General features: G+C 45.0%; 1 protein-coding gene across 9 annotated transcripts in view; it reads right to left on the bottom strand.

The window, feature by feature from the left end:
- Positions 1-17,452, bottom strand: part of axin1 (axin 1) — a 38,680-nt gene that overhangs the window by 9,171 nt on the left and 12,057 nt on the right. For 7 of the 9 annotated variants that reach the window (XM_028987052.1, XM_028987053.1, XM_028987051.1 and 4 more), the window contains exons 3-5: positions 12,817-13,791; positions 4,951-5,091; positions 1,851-1,947 (exon numbers count right to left, since the gene is read on the bottom strand). In XM_028987052.1, coding sequence (XP_028842885.1) covers positions 1,851-1,947; positions 4,951-5,091; positions 12,817-13,712 — 1,134 coding nt within the window. In that variant the 5' untranslated portion in view covers positions 13,713-13,791. Of the gene's footprint in view, positions 1-1,850; positions 1,948-4,950; positions 5,092-12,816; positions 13,792-14,837; positions 15,287-15,961; positions 16,380-17,452 lie in introns of those variants that run through there. The other 2 variants (XM_028987049.1, XM_028987050.1) reach the window with 2 other exon arrangements.

The raw sequence follows: 17,452 nt of genomic DNA on the forward strand, positions 1-17,452 counted from the left end.
AATCTGACTCACTAAAATCCCCTCGCAGCACAAAATTCTGATAATACACGAGTGAGCTGAAGAAGGGCGTCTTGAGTTTAAGCGTGTTTTAAACTACTGCCAATAAAATTCTTGATACATTTTTGATAAAAGGTATGAAACACTTTTTCCATCACCACTGTTACCTTTGTCCCTCTAGGATTTACGGACCTTTTTAATACCTGTTTAGGCATATTTTCTTTAAAATCGAAGGTGCAAATTTACTAAAAATGAAACCATAGTGAATGGCAACTATTTCTTGTGAAGATGAAACGGCACTGTCTTCCGCAGCCATTTTACTTGGTAAAAGTATGACGCATGCATACAGTACGGTTCAGTTCAGAAGGACAAGACTTGCGTCCTGACGTCCAGGGGACCATTAACTGCAAAATACAATCAGTGTGCTTGTGTGTGCGGTAGAGTTTTTGGCAGAACCTCTGGCTGTTATTACTGTTGGAACTTGCAAGAGATGATTACTGGTCAAAAAACAGCAACCTCGCAAATGCCGGAGGGACAAATTAGAGCAAAATAATGAAGAAAGAAAAGAAAATACACATCTCATATAATGCTGCCGTTACTTTAATATTCCTTTTTATGCACCGCGCCGATTACACTTTTAATCTGCACTGAAAGGTCTGTCAGATGGTGCTTATGCAAAAAGGAGCAAAACATTTCTGCATCACAATAAACATTTTTTGTCATAACTGTGCAACCTTGTTGCAATATGAAGGTTAAACTCAATAATGCGGCGCACCGACACACACCGTTAGAAATCAATGGTGCAGCACAGCACAGCTGCCCGACTGAAGCGAGCTCAGAGTCAAAATATATTCACCCCCCTCCCGTCTCTGCCCCTGTGATTTGGATCTCTGTTGAGTCGAGGCTGCTCTTCCCTCCCCATCCCCACACCTCCCCGCCAGCCTATGTGCTCAGTGAAGCTGCAACATCCATCTGCCGCTGACAGCGCGTCAGGACTTCTGAAACCAGTCTTCTGCATTTCTAAACCCCTCTTTCAGTGGGAGAGAAATGTCACACCGAGGAGATGCAAGTGCTCCAGCACTGCGCCCAGACCATGAAAATGGCTGCTATCATAAGATCTACCTCGCTGATCAAATTACTACCCACTAATAGGAATTGCCTGTTAAAACATTCATTGCCCTGATGGATAACATTACATCCTAGACATCTAGGAGCACAAAAAAAAAAAAAAAGATAAAATACCTTGGCAAATACGTCTCAACACCAACCCCCCCCCCAACCTCAGACTGCACTGCACCAATCCTTCACACTCTCAACAAGGCCCCCCAGGAGACAGGGGAGGCGTTCACACACACACATATATATATATATTCCTTCTTCTTCAATTGGACCCCCTAACTCAGAGGCTCCAATTAGGCTGGAGCTGTGCAGTGGGGAGCAGCCGTGCGAGTGGGGGCCCGAGCAGACAGCGCGGCAGAGAGCCTCAGCACGCCTTCAGACAGCGCTCTCTCCCCCATCAGCTCCTCACGAGCACCTGATCAAAGACGCGCAGCGAGCCCCCTCTCCACATCTTACCAAGGCACACATTTGCTTTACGAGAGAGGAAGGAGGAAGTAGGAGAGAGAAGAGAAGGAAGACGAGGGAGACAAAGAGGAGAAAGGGTGGAAACGAGGGCGGGTGGTGGGGTGGGTAGCAGAGAAGGAAAGGAAAAGAAAGGCGATGCAGATGAAGGACTGCGTGAGTGAGAGGAAGAGAGCAGAGATGGGATGACAGGAGCAGGATCCCTGCTGTGTGCAGCAAAGCCCTGGTTGCCCTCGGTAACAAAACCGGGGCTGAGGTAAGGGTGAACTTACAGGAATATGAGGTAGTGGCACTCGCCCGTTTGCTTTGGCACTTTCGTGCATCTCCCGGCGATGCTGCTTGCGGTATCTGTAGGGTGGGACCCCATCTCTGCATGAAGGGGAAAACAAAATTCACAACTTTACACAATAGAATATTCACAAATAAATTTTTACACTATGCAATTCATGTAAAACCCATATCAGTCAGTTCACTAAAACAGTTTTAACATTTATACATAACATATACATTATACATAACATTATACACAACAAAGACAACTGTATATGAGCGTACAAGTCACGCAGACCGTATGTATGATGAATTACATTTTAATATTAATGACGGTGGTGGCAGCAGGTAGACCGAATTTGCGGTAATGACGTACTCAATACAGACAATACCCAAGTGGATTATGTTCACTGCGATAAATTAGTATTATTGTGATATGTAGCTTGGCCCTAAACCAAACTAGAATGTGTTGCTGAGGTTAGAGTCAGTCATCCGTCCTTTATGTTTTATTAATACGAGATTTGCTTGCGGAAATGGGAACGGAAGAAATGGGTAAAATCATGTATTATGGATTTCCTGCAAAGAAGGTGCCACGGACCCCTGCAAAATCTATGCATTATACAGGAATATATGTATGTGACGCACCTGGTAGCATGACAAGGTAATACACTACAATGGCTGTGCTCTATATCAGCACTGAAAAACATCTGCATAATTTCAAACCTTGACCTCTGTGACGTGATGTCGATGCCCGTTCTGTAAAACCACTAATGCTCCACTGATCAGTCAAACGCTGCAACCACTTAATGAGGAGAAATGTAAAGAATCTACTCATGGTACATAATGTACTGTGACTTCTCTCTGGTGGTGTGCATTATACGATCCAAATGCCAATATCCATAACTACATTATATCATTCCATTATTTTTTTTATTACTTATTCATTGGTGCTTCCATAGATATATTTCAGATTTGAAGAATAAATAATGCACGATACTACATTCAAGAAAATTCCCCAGCACATTCACAAACACGTCTACTACAATTTAGGTTTTGGTGACCTGTGGTGTCATGTTTGTAGGTTTGCAGCACAAACTGGCAATACAGGGTTCCACCCAACAAGACCTGAGTCAGGACGAACAATGAATTGCGAAAAAGAATCCAGTTAGCTGTGACATGTTATATCTGGGTGAAGTATTAATGCAGAAAAATACAGAAATGCTTTTTATCTTTTCATTATGCTGAAATTATTTTTTATTTCTGGTTAGGTGGGTAATATTCTTATGTTTGGGCATACAGAGGATAGTTTTTCAGTACGTCCCCCAATTGTCAAAAAAGTAATTATAGATGTTGTTTGCATTTTTGAAGACTCCCTGGTCACGACATTACATTTTACTTGCAAACCAAAGTTCAACTGCTATAAACATTTCCCAAAACATACTTCAGTGCTCCAAAGCACAAGCTTGAGTCATAATAATAATGCAGCGCTTTTGATGAAAAGCCAAAGAAAAATAAGTCAGAAAGAGCTGTCAGAACACAGAAAATTAGGAAGACAAAACTCTATCCTACAATTTGTATAATTCATATATGACAAATAGCCTGTAGCATTTTTGGATCGAACTTATCCATTTAAATAACTCTTCTATGTTTTCATTTACCATGAAATTAGGTGTGTAAAGTACATTATTCAACTGTACATGAACTGTACACTTTCTTTTACATAAACTGAGAGTGAGCATGTAGCCCTGAACCCCAAAGAGGGTCCCAAACCAATGGGGCACCACTGTGTCTGTGAATCCACCCTGTAGTGGTTCTGCTGGGTGCCGCGCCACCCCGCTCTGCCAGGGGCCGTGGCGCAAACAGCCGATAATGGCCTCTAATCTATTCCGCTTCAGACACATTTCTGTCCTGCTGCGCCGCCTTTGATGTTTCCTTAACATGATTCCCCAGTGACATCTCTGAACTTACAGCGCTCCCTCCTCCTCCTCCCCTCTCTCTCTCTCTCTCTCTCTCTCTCTCTCTTCCGCCAGCACATCCTCGCTTGGCTCAAAGGAAACACATTTCCTGCTACGGCGGAAGAGGAATAAAAAAATTTTTTTTTAAATAAATAAAAAATTGATGTGCAGGAGCACGTGTTCAACGATCACCATAAAACAGGGATTTGGGACAAATGCCCAGACCCGTTCTCAATGTGTGATTCAGCCCACTTGTTTAAAACATGTTCAATATAACAACGAGCTCTGTTTTCTTTCCCAGGCATGAAGTAAAAATGTGTTGTACTTCTGACCATCAGGCTACGAGCGAATTTCCGCAGCTAATTTTGCATTTTTCATTTCCTATGATGTGCCTCCCTCTAACTGCAACACGGAACCTGTCCTCTTTGAGTTCAGGAGAAACCTAATTTAAAGGCAAACAAGTCAATGCCTTCAAATTACACGCCACAGACCCTCGTACCTCCCATTTATTTGAAAGTCTATAATTAGCATAAGTAATGACATTTAGGAGCTTTCGTTGGTGCGGGTAATGAGCAGATGGCGGCCCTCGGAGGACAGGAGCTTTGCTCCTTTAGCTGGAGCAGCGTGGAGGAGAAGACGTGCCTCTAATCAGCATGCAGGAGAGCTGGCGCTTGGAGCAGGTATTCCACGTCACCTCTGCTCCCTACTTAAATTGCTCTGACAGGAAGTAGCGCGGAACGTTCTCCACCCACTCTCCACCTTGCTCAAACTGCAGGAGTGGCGGTAAATCCTGTTTAAAACAGGAAAGCGCCTTGTGCAGATGAGCCTGGCAGACAGATGACTTACTGAGGCTGCATCAGGTACCAAACGGGCAGTGGTTGGCCTAGTGGGTAAGGAAGCGGACTCGTAATTGGAAGGTTCGAATACCAAGCCGCCAAGGTGCCACTGAGCAAAATACCGTCCCCCACACACTGCTCCCCGGGCACCTTTCATGGCTGCCCACTGCTCACCAAGGGCGGTGGTTAAAAGCAGAGGACACATTTCGTTGTGTACACCATATGCTGTGCTTGCTGTGTATCACAATGAAAAATGGCCGGGCAAAGAAATTTGCGTGTGTGTGTGTGTGTTTTTGTGTAGGCAAACTCACACACTGCTGTCGGTGAGGGAGAGTGTGTCTGCATCGCTGGACATGCTCTGCTGTTCACTGTCATTGGCGCTGGTGGCTGGGGCCAGGGCGTAACCTGTGTTGACGTAGTAGGGATTGATGGGTTCCCTCCACGTACCATGTCTGCAAGCAAAAAACAAGAGTGTGTTTAGCATGAAAACTCTCACAAAAGAGAAACCAACAGGAATTTGGCATGATTTAACTGTGCAACAAACAAAAATGAGATAACGTAACAATGACGTAAAACTGAATGTAAATGCAGATCGCCCAACATTAATTTTAGTACAAATATAATTAAACAAATGTCTTACAATGTGCAAAATTTGTATAAAGTACGGGTAGGGTTTATCTTGATTTCAAAAGTATTAACATATGTAAAACAAACAATTGTATAAATGTTTTGAACTTGAGAAGCTGTCTATAGCAGCTTTTCAGACAGTTAGTAAAATAAAATGTGTAAATAAATAGGTAGACACAGCTATTTGTTGCAGCCGAAATGCAGTGACAACAAGAAAACAATGTTAAAACTGTCTAGCTTCAACAGCTCATAAATCAGTTCAAGTTGAAGAGCAAAGAGGTGAGCATGTTCACGTAGCGATCCACAGAGGCTACAAAAATTACACTCGCGTGCGCGCCTGGGATGCTATATGTTGTGAACTATGGGAGTTACCGTTTTAGGGCCTATGCAAACAGGCTAAATTCCATTTAATGAGACAGCCAGAGACGTAAACATACCGCTTCTTTCTAGACAAATAGGGAGTTCAAATCAGTAGCCTAGAACACTACCCGGCTAAATGGAGCTTTTTAGCAGATTGCGTTAGTGTTTTTTTCCCTGGCAGCTTGAACGGCGCCTTTCGTGACATTTTATTGTATAAATACGTGTTTTAGAAAACGCGCCTGTAACAGAGCTATGGTCTGTTAATGGTACTAAACACTCCAAGCATCCTTATGATGGTAATTATTTTGCTGATGGTATAGCTTATTCAAAAAGTATTTCAGACTAATCTAACACTTACACACACATGCACACACAGTGCACAATATTTAAAAAAAAAATTTAATTTCTTCGTCTAGCACTTAAGGATTTCCCAGCATGTTCTTTTTTCTGACAAGTTAGGCATTATCAGGGCTCTTAGTTTGTAAACTCAATATTCTATAGAAATCGAACGAGAATTACTGATGTCTTCCTCTTGTAAGTCACTTTGGATAAAAGCGTCTGCTAAGTAAAGTAAAGTAAAGTAAAGTATAGCTCTTGCTAAAGTCCAGCAGCAAAAAGACATGGGTGGTTTTCACGAGTTTTGGGGTAGGGCCAGAGCTAGGAGCTTACCATGGCATTGAGTAAGAGAGGGGAACTGTTAAATAATTTATTAAATCGAGTGAAATGTTGTATTTTAAGTATTTTTATAGTGTAAATGAAATGTTTTAATTATGAAAGTATTGTGTGAATGTTATGAACTGTTTCAATGGTTTAGCCTCTATACCAGCCACCCACTGTCGCCCACGTAGAATTTGGAACAACCCTTTGGCTGCAACTCGGCAAATGGGTGACCTGTGGTCACGGATTTCTCCTTTAGCATCTTTTGGGCATCCAAAGTGTTTACACACACTTCAAGCGCTTCAGCGGGAATTGTCCCGTTGTTGGTTGTCTCTTGTTGTCCTTCTTCCATGATCCATTTGGGGTGTTTTGTGCATGTTTCACTTGGTCCCTGCGATGTTTATTAACATCGATGGTAGATTAACTGCAATGTTTCACACCGCGGTCAATTGTCAAACCGGTTAATCGCTGCAACCCTAAGCACAGGCAGGGGGACATGCAAACGTAAAAAGTGGATGTGACATGCAAAACTCACAGCGTGACAGCTTTCTAAACTTCTAACAAATATACCCTCAATACTAATATATTTATATTATTTATATAAATAAACAGCAAAATACACCCATCCAGCAGGGGGTGCCTGTACACTCCAGGACATCTTGAACTCAGCTGGCAGGACATGCGTTAGACATCAGAGACTTCAGCTTAACATGGCACACTGATATAAACCATTTCCGATTTCTGTCTTTCAAATAAACTTTAAGCCGTTTGTGTGTGCATCTTATATTATATTATATTTAAGTTTTTCTAATATTACATTTTCCAGTATCCAAAAGGAAAGGTGAACTTGATTCATTTTCAGTTCGGCTCAATCCTCGAGGTGGCAACTGCTAAATATCCTGGGAAACTAATCGCAAATACTGATCTGACAATGACGATAAGGGAATACTGTAGTTTCAGTGACACTTGGGACGCAGCAGGACAGGTTTAAAGAGATCTATTCCATCGATACCGGACCCAAGTGTATCAATAATGCATCAACAAACGATTAATCGCAATATATAGTAGCACTGATTTTTTTGATCCGATTGCCATTTATCAGTATGCTGCGCAGGCCTGCTGCCGGCGGTGTTAGCGCCTGTATATGCCATTCCCTTTGAAGGTGCGCACCATTGGAATGGAATGTTTAAAGTGTAATGAATTCCTGCTCATTTAGTCCACCAGGGTTTGCTCAAACTTTTCACCTGACCATTGCAAACGCCACGTGAAAGCGCCGCTTCTTAAATAATGCACCTTGGAGGGAACAAGAAGGTTCTCATGATCTTAAAACAAACCCTCCCCAGCAGGGGAGTTCACATATGCAACATTTGTACAAAATCACCCTCGACCAAATACTGAAAAATTTAATCGGAGGAAAAGGAGCGATCCTACATAAGCAAATGAGGTGGGCGAAACATTTATGTTTTTATATATATATATATATTATTTTCTACCCAGACAAACAACCAAAAATGTCACAGAAATGGCAGCTAATCAGCCCAAATGTCAATGAAGGGCCCTTCTTTCTTATTACTTTATTAATAAGACTACAGAAAACAACCCTCCACAGGTGCTGCACCACCGGCAAGGACATCAAAAAGAAAGAGCGCCAAAGAGATACGATCTGTACACTGGCGTGACCACCACATCCTCCGGGTGACTTTTCAGCAGAGACCCTCTCGTCCCCGTGCAAATAGAACCACTACTTTACTTTTGTTAAGCAAACGCACTTATTGCTTTAAAAAGGGGAGAATGGAGTGGAGTGCATTAATTTAAGGAGAGCGGGGGAACAGGAAACGTCAGTCAAGTGGGAGAACGCGCTTTGCCGTGTTCCAGGTGCACGGCGGCAGCCGATAACTCGGAGCCCAGGGACTTCATTGATGTGGGAGCATTACAGAGGAAATGCAAATGAAAGCGGCAGCTGCGGGAGGCCGCCGTCTCGGGCGCCTTTAAAAAGGAGTCGGCGCAGCACGGGGCGCGGCACAGCTCGGCAGCAGCCTACAACTGCGAGACCTGCTGCTGCCGTACAAGCTTTCCAGAAGCCCTCCTCCACTCCGCCGACGCCCTTCATAAACGAGTCCAAACGTCTGTCTCTGGGGTCCTACCTGGACCTTCAACATTTCCCAGACAGCCGAGCGTCTGTTCATGAGCAGAGGGTCCGAGCTGACGGGGATCGGGGGGTGTGGGCAGGGGCGGAGGAGAAGGATCGCCAAAGCCTCAGGTGATTATTCCCGGCTTTCAACTGTTCCAAAAAGCTTCTAATGATTTAAGCAGCAGGCATGTCAATACTCACAGCATCACAGGCCGAGCCAGGGGGGGGAAGGGGTCTTTCAAACATTCACCGCTACCCTGGCACTTCCACACACATCTTTTCCCATTTATCTCACAAGCAAGTCTTCCCCGGGCCACATGGGGCTTACGGGACTGGATCCACAGTTCCACAGCGAAGGCAGCACATCTAATAAGACCAAAAACAGCCTCTTCAACGCCAGTCACTTATATGTTGAGTTGAGGAAAGAGGAAAAAGCGCAAAAAATAGCCGATGCCACCCAAAAGCCCGATGCACATCTGCTCGTAGCGGCGATCTGTGCGCTTCTCTGCACCCGGGGAGTAATTACCGGCTCTTTGTCACCCGCTTTTACATCTGACCGACCGGAGCCGCCTCTGGATCACCACTAGTTGATTTATCAAAGCCGAGCAAGGAAGGCGTTCATGCTTTCAGGCTGATCACCAGCCAATCAATTGGACGTCTGGACGCACTGCTGGATGAAGGAATGTTTGACTGCCTCGTTTCTAGAGCTCGGAAGAACCCAATACATTTTTGATATGTTGGCCACGAAAACCATAGTTCCACAAAACTACAGACTCCATAATACTTGTAAACTCTGTACAATATATGTATAACATAAAAAAAAATACAATTTCAATTTATGATAATCATAAAACATAATAATATGAATCCACTGTATAAATTATTTTTCTGCATGGTGGAAACTACGGCATGGCGGTAGGAGTCTAGCTGGCAGCACATTCACCTATGAGCTGCTGTCTACTAAATGTCATAAATGCAAACTTTCTTCAGAACCTCCATTTGCTTTTTCTACACAGAGGTTTAAGTGTAGAGCTGAAACTTCCAACATATCGATACTGGATATCGGTGTATTGATTACGTTTCACCAGTGCAAGTATCATATCTCGGCATATCAATTTTTTTTGTGCCACCCCTATTTGCAACATTTATAAAATATTGCAAAACATTAAAATACTATAAGACCTAATATGAAAGCTTTTGCATTTTGAGTTATGTTTTGAACATATGATGGTTATGATGAACTGCACCAGCAACAGACTATAATCTATAAAGTTCTATCACCCAGTTCTCTATGGGGAAGAAAAAAATTGCTTTAAATCTGGAAGAAAATGCCACTTCCACTTTGACGCCCCTTCCCTTTACACTTTCATAAAGCATGTCTTAAAAGTTCCCTATAACTAAAAGTGCACTTTCTGAACTTTTTTTTCTTTCTTTGCGAATTACTAGCTCCCCTAGCCTGTCTATGGTCCTGCAGTGGCTAGAAATGGCAACGTGTATAAAGAGCGCTTTGGTCGTTCTGCTTTGCAGTGGCAATTCAGACGTTCGGATCTGGAATTTGTTCCCTTATGTCGTCAAAAGGTTACCTCCCTTTTCTCATGTTTTGTCCGCCCAGAAAATCCCCTCCCGTAAACATTAGCTCCACCAACAGCCATGGCTTGAAAACGTGTGAAAACTGAGCAGTTGCTCAGTGATTGGACATAAAAATGAGCACAAATGTATTTTTTTTATTTCAGTCACGCGAGACTCTGAAGAACCAGTGGGTTCATTTCATTTTTTCTGGAAAAACGCAGACACGTGAGAATGGGGTTGATGACATCATTTGCGTGAATGCCCACTCACTTCTATAGGCCGCTCTCCTCCTCATTAGCATTTAAAGCTACAGACACTGAAACGGCGCGTCCTAGGGAAATCTCATTGTGGGACTGGCTAAAAGTGCCTGTAATTGTGCACCACGGCTGAATTTCAGAAATAGACCTCAGTTACCGTATTAGGGGACCAATAATAAAAAAAATAATAATCGTAGCAGGGGAACTTTAATTAGTCCTTAAAAGGCAGATGCGACACGTGGTCTAATGATTGATTACCTAAGGGTATAGTCGAAGTGCACATTCAATTTACAGTTCCGCATGAATTACAGGCCAACACTGTCATTTCCGAACCAAGAACTACAGACATATGACTAATGCAAAATTTAGCTGCACAGGACGGGAAAAAAAAAAACCCAGAGGGATGTTCCTAAAAGCATATTTAAAAATGAACGGCATCTTTTTGTAATTCCAGCCAAATATTTCACCTAATGAAATAATCATTTGAAAATAACTTCAAAAATACTTTGCCCCTGCCTAATTAAAATCCCATCATGTCCAGAGGCCATAGAATACACAATCAGAGAAGGGGGGAAGAGCAGAAACCGGGAATGGTTATTGCAGAACATCAAAATAGTCCAATTTTGTCTGCCAGTTAGCGGACATCTCCCCCCCCCATTTCCGGCATGGCTGTTAAAACTCAGGTTCAATCGAACAAAAAAGATCCGCCTTTAAGTCTTTAAAAGAGTGCAGATCTCGGACTTTAAGAGGCTCAGAGAGAATACGGCAGATTGAGTCTACATTCTCGAAATGTTCTGCAAGGTCACATCTATTAAACGAACCAGGAAGAACGACTGGAAGAGAGAAGCTGGCCACAGTGATTGGTTTTCAGTTGGTGAAACTACAAAGGTTAATAATCCAAACCTTGTTGGCATCTTCATAGCGAACACCAATTTTTTCTCTACTGCGTGGTGTAATATTCATCCAAAACTTCATCAAAATATCTCGCGCACCAGAAACTTTTGGAAAAACTTCGACTTTGTCTGAAAGCAAGTCATGCAAGAATAAATCTGCCAATCTATGCGGATAAAGGCGGTTCTAAATAAGGAATGTATAAAGACATTTTTTCCCCCCTAAGTGTGCTCTGGGTGTTCGTTTGCGGTCTATAAATCACTGCCGCGCTTCAGAGGCGTTTTGGAAAGTGTTTCTGAATTTTCAACAGATGTCAAGGATTGTCTTAAGTCAGTTGAGAGGAACTGGGTCAACTTCTAGGCACAGAATTCCGCAATCTTCAATCTATGCAGGAGACTCCTAACAGCGAACAGTGCTGTTCAAGCACATCGGAGGGAGCATAAATGTGTTCCTGAGCGTTTTACAGCGGCTAAATCTGGCTGTGGAAGTGCCTCCTCCAACTCACCATGACTGCCATCCTTTTCCAATTTTCTTTGCTTAAAACGCTCAAAAAAAAAAAAAAGCCTGTTGATATTTGCTTTTTCTCCCCCATCGTAGCTTTGTAATCCTCCACAGACCAGATTCAGAGGGCCAGATGCACAGCTTTCAATTCCATCAGGGAACGTGGATTATGGTCTTAAGTAATCATAACCACAAATCCCATTACGCGCATTGAAGAACTCTGATGTAGTGCTGATTTTTGCAGGACAGCTAGTCTCGTGTTTACATACGCAATATAACAGGAGGGCGAGGGTGATTAAAAAGACAAATTTTAGCCACCATGATGATGGTGGACATCTAGAACATACACCATTGGAGGTGAAAGCTCGTGTTCGAGCCCACACCCGTTGCCTTTTATCACAGCAGACTGATTCACTGCTTCCTTTCTGGAAAAATTTTTAGAACTTGTGACCAAATGATCCCGGCACCTGGCCGTCTTGTTCACTACAGACTATTAATATTTAGACGCTTCTCTTGTTGTGAGGCATTTAATGTCATTTAGAAAAGGCAGTGGCTTCTTGTTTAATGGCAGGCCAAACATCGTTTAGGGTATGTTAAAATTAGCCCAAAACCAAAGAGCAGGTTAAACTAGACTCATTAGTCTAGTCCCATTCGTGTACTTCTAGAACAAAGCGGCTAAACCTGATGAATCGCAGACGTCTCAAGAGACGTCATGTCACAAATAATCACCTCCGAGGCAAACTTTTCTTTGCTAGTTTCTGTGAAGAAAGTGTACATTAACAAAAAATTTAGTAATATAAACTGAATTATATGAAAAGTACATTATTTAATATACATGTATAGTATTACTATCCTTTTTATTTCTGCCATGATTTACAAGCTTACAATCGACAGTGAAATAACTGGACAAGGACTATTTGTTTCCCCACATCTTGACGTGACTGTAAAAACAGTTTTTGTCTTTGAGAAGGACACCAAGCTCTCGCCAGAAAACTGTCCCCGCCACTGACCCAGATGCTGCCACACTTCCACATCGGTAACAGGTGCAGAGGTTTGTGTCTAACAGTAAACGTGGGACATTTTTAGCGTTTCCCGGCGCTGACTCAAACCTCTTTGCTTCCCTTCAGGCACCTTTACACAAGGGAGTGGTGAAACCGAACACCCGCACCCGCCCGGGGGCTTACCTGTACTCCCGAGAGTCCTGGAATCTCTTGCTGTTGGCCATGCGTTGAGGAGCCGTCTCCAGAAGAAGCTTTTGGGTCAGCCGGCTGCTGGGGGTCGGGTCGCTCTCCGGCGGCTCCTCGGGCTCCTGGTCGCACCGCCACTCTTCGTCCTCATTCAGAGTTGGCAGATACCCCGGCAGGACCTTACCGTTGCCCGACATTGAGCTCTGGTCGCTGTACAGCTTGGGGCTTTCCCCACCCGTTCTCGTGTACTCCAAATAAATGTCGGACTTAAGAAACAAGGGGTAGGTGTTCTCCTCCATCATAGTCTGAATTTCAGTTTGGGCCTGGTCAAACATGGCAGGGTCAATGTGGAGCTTCATCACGCAGTCCTTGATGAAGCTCTTTGTGGCCGCTTTTATCTGCCTGGACACAATTCCATTGTTGTCCAGGATGTACTTCCGGTAAATGGCTTTCGCCAGTTTGATCTTTTTCTCCTCGTTGCCATCGCTGGCCTCCAGTTTCCTGAAGCCACTGCAGGCAAACCAGAAGTCCAGCATGTCCGCACAGTCCTCCTGCTTGAGGAAAGTCCTGAACAAGTGGATCCCATCCTGGTCATCCAGCAGAGAGTGCAAGGACTCGGCCCACTTCAGGTATGGCGGCGTGGGAGAGGCGCTGCCCTCCGGCTCATAGCCCAGATCCAAGTCAGGCCTTCTGGGCGTGGCCGTGGAAGCCTCGCTCTTGAGGCTCTCGCTCTTGGAGGAGTAGAAGCCATGGCAGTACTGCCTGCCATCGCTGGACACCAGGTCGCCCTCCTCCCCTGGCACCGGCGGCCGGGGGGCATCCTCAGTGAAGCTGCCCCCCAGGTCCACCAGGTAGACCCCCTTCTCGTTCGCAGCCATGCCCACAGCGGCCATGCGCGCCGTCCCTGTACAGTCCAAACGTCAGAACAAAACGATCCAGGCTTCTGCTTATGACACGGCGAAAGAATTCCTCCTGTAACACGAAACATGGGGGAATAGGATTACACGGAACGACAAAACACTCGCAAAAGCACCGCCAATTTCATTATCCTCACAGATACTAATGATCATTCATCGCACAGATCCTTCACATATACTGAATTACCGAGCAAACTAGTGCCACATCTGCCATTGAACATTATCCAGTTGGCTCTAGCAATCTAAACAGTACTAAACTGAGTCAAAACCTTCAATTATTTCAGAGAGAGAGAGAGAGAGAGAGAGGAGTAATAGGCAATTTTAGCAGGAATTAATAATCACATTACTTATGGAAAACCTCAATATTTTGCCCTCTGTGCAGAAGCAGCCATTACTGCTAAATCACAGTAAATCCAGCAAAAATATTTTTCACCAATGAGGTTTTCTATTATCATACTTTGTATAATTAGGTGCCTTATGGGGAAATGTGCCTAATATAAAGCAAATGTTTGAAAGAATCAAAGCCTTTTTACGGCCCGGCTCAAGATGTGCACACATTAGATTTTTTTCTCTTCTGCGTGCCGCCCGAATCCCAAAGCCGAGCCGTGCTGCAGACGCCAACAGTTCGCAGATGTAGCCTCGCAAGGACAGATCATTTTCAAGGTTAAAAGAGAAACTGTGGGGTGCAGCGCGAGCACAATCTGCCACGGCTGTAATCACTGCTACTGTGGTGTAGCCCTGTTTGATCATATCAGAGGCTGACCTTGGGTACAATATTTCACTGGGATCAAAGGGACAGGGCACGGGCATGCAAAAAAATTAAAATTAAAAATGCCACACAGACGACCATAACTAGAACAAATCCCTTTATAAAACAGCCAAATAAACTAAACAAAGTTAAATAAATACTATACGACTAGTTAGTGAGCACTGTTATTACTGCTGCTATTGTCCCTGTGTTGAGAGAAACTGACTCAGCTATAAACCAGTGAAGGACAAACTAACATATTTATATAAAAAAATGCACGCAGAGCGTAAAAAAGGAAATAAATAGAATAATGCAGCCATCACAACAGCCTGATCACCGGCCGCGATACCAACCCGAGCAGGATGAGCGGGCAGCAGCCCCCACGCCGGGGAACTCGCGGGGCGACACTTCCACGCATCGCCGTCAGTCCTGCGCCGTGCGCGGCTGAAGGAGCCCCGGGGTTAAACTTCCACAGCAGCAGCAGCAGCCATTTGCGTGTCCACTAGCACGAAAGAAGCGGCGCGCCGCGACCCGCGTGTTTCTCGCCGCGCGTACGTGGGAAGAACCGAAACATATATAAATATATATATATATATGTGTGTATATATAATACACGTATTCACTTCCACTCGCGTCGGAGCGGAACACGGTCCCGGTCGGGCAACTTCCCGCGGCGGAGCGTGGAAAACTTTGAGGCGCCGCGTCGGCTAGCCGTTTAAGCTAACATGCTAACGCGAAGCCTGTTTGATCTCCTCGGGGCGAGAAACACGCCGCGCTGCTCACAAGAACCGGCGGCTCAACGCGAAAGGGCGACGCGCGTTCATTTGATTCCCTCCGGCGCTGTTTCATAAAAAGAATGTAAAAAAAAAAATAATAATAATAAAATAAAACAGAACCGGAGGTGGGTGTGGGAGAGAGCGCTGCAGTTTTTACTTCGCGTCCTCCGACAGCGCTGCAGCACCCCCTTCACTCCCCTCCCGGCCGCTTTGAAGTGAGCCCCACATTCATTGCATTCATGTCTTGGCCTCTGAGTCTCAGCAGCGCGGCAGCAGCGGCGGCGGCGGCGGCGGATGGGGGAGGGGAAAGTGGAAACAAACTCCGCGCACACACGCCAGGCCCCGCCGCGGCCGCGGCGACTACCGCAACTTTGCAACAACAACCAAAAAAAAAAAATAAAATAATAATAAAAAGCTAAAAAAACGAATGAAACAAATAGGATTTCGCGCCGACCGGGATCGCGCAGATGGCCACCGAAAGTCCGCCGAACGGCGCTGCCTCGCTCCGGTTCCGAGGAGGAGGAGGAGGAGGAAGAAGGGGGGCTCGCACGCGGATTCACGGGGAGGAAGAAGAAGAAGAAGAAGAGAGAGGAAGAAACTCGACCTCGAATCCGATCCAAACACGGCACGGTTTCATCTCCCCGTCCACCGCGATCCCGGAGCCCGACCCCAAGGAGCGGGGGTGGCGGCCCGTACTTTACCTGCGGAAGCCCGCTTCCCGTCTCGGAACGCATCGGGGACGCCGGCGCACGCAGCGCGGTGCGGGTCGGGGCATCGATGCGAGCCGCGGGAGTTTAAAAATAACAAAGAACACAGTCCGTCCTCCACCTCTCCATGGCTGTCTCACACTCCTGACTGGGAGTGAGTGTGTGGTGTGTGTTTGTGTGTGTGTGTGTGTGTGTGTGCGTGTGGAACAAGAGATGTGCAGCGCCGCGCGCGTTCAGAAAACACACTACCGCCTGGAGAAGGGGGGGAATGGGAGCACATGAGGGGAAACCTGGATCGGGCGCAGTGCATTCCTTAAAAATCGCCACAATGGAAAATGATTCGTGTGCATGTGTTTATATCCCCGGAAATGCTGTTTTTTCTCTCTCAGATCTCTTCTGAATGGACGATCCGCCTCAGCGCGCATGTGGAGAGCATTGTATCACCATTCTATACCCCCCCCCCCCACACACACACACCCCAAAAAAAAGGATCGTTTACGCATGCAGCTCGTTTAATCCCCGTGCCGTGCCCCCGCATGGTAAATCAAGTGACAAGCATCTGACACTGTCGTTCGACTAAACGTGCATTGTGCGTTCGTGATTGCCGATAACCCTGCAACAGGGCGCCATTGTGCGCAACAAAACCGCCTGTATGTATCTGACAGTCTCCGCCGAGCTGGCAGGCAGGGTGGGAGTGGGTGAGAAGACCCGCACCCACCGGCCAGCAACGGGACCTGAAGTCCAGTTCGCACCCTTGGCTGGGATTTAATGGCATTAGGCATTGGGAAAATGCCAGAAATATCAGATTTTTTTTTTTTTATGTAAAAAGCCTATTATTTCACAAGGTCTCAGTTGAGAAGTAAGTTTTTGACCCTGTCAAACTGAAATGGCGAAGAAAAAAAACTATACGAAAGGCCAAAAAACATGTAACTACATTTATTAAATTTACAATGGTGTCAGATAAGCTTCTGGCTACCATGGCCCGCCGCTAACCTTATCCACTTTCAAGATACCCATGAAGCCATAATATCGACGCACAAGGAAATCGAAGGCCGGGCAGTCCCTGCTTATCTCGTTTCATGAAATTCTATTCAAAGCAGCCCCAGTCCGCTATCATCAAACGAGCACACATTACTCATAACTGCACAGGAATGCTTTTTTTTACATTTTTTTATTTATTTTGGTAATACTATCAAGTAATTCCATCGGTGCGAGCTAAAGCTTAGCACCGCAACAAGCATGGGGGCACTTTGGCTCTCAAGCCTCACCTCACCCTGCCTTGGGGGTGATAAGAATCAAGGCATTTGGCGGATTGTATCCAACTGCCTTAACAAGGATGAAAACATCCAGAAAAATTCATTTGGATGCTCCATGCCTCCCTTGCCCACATTTTAAGGACGAGCTATGCTTAATTGAATTTTTTTTTTACGTTATATTGGTTATAATTCGGCCTGCTACGTAAACCAGTAATCCGTTTAAACATGG

The sequence above is a fragment of the Denticeps clupeoides genome, chromosome 7 (assembly GCF_900700375.1).
Source record: "Denticeps clupeoides chromosome 7, fDenClu1.1, whole genome shotgun sequence".
Classification (NCBI taxonomy): Eukaryota; Metazoa; Chordata; class Actinopteri; order Clupeiformes; family Denticipitidae; genus Denticeps; species Denticeps clupeoides.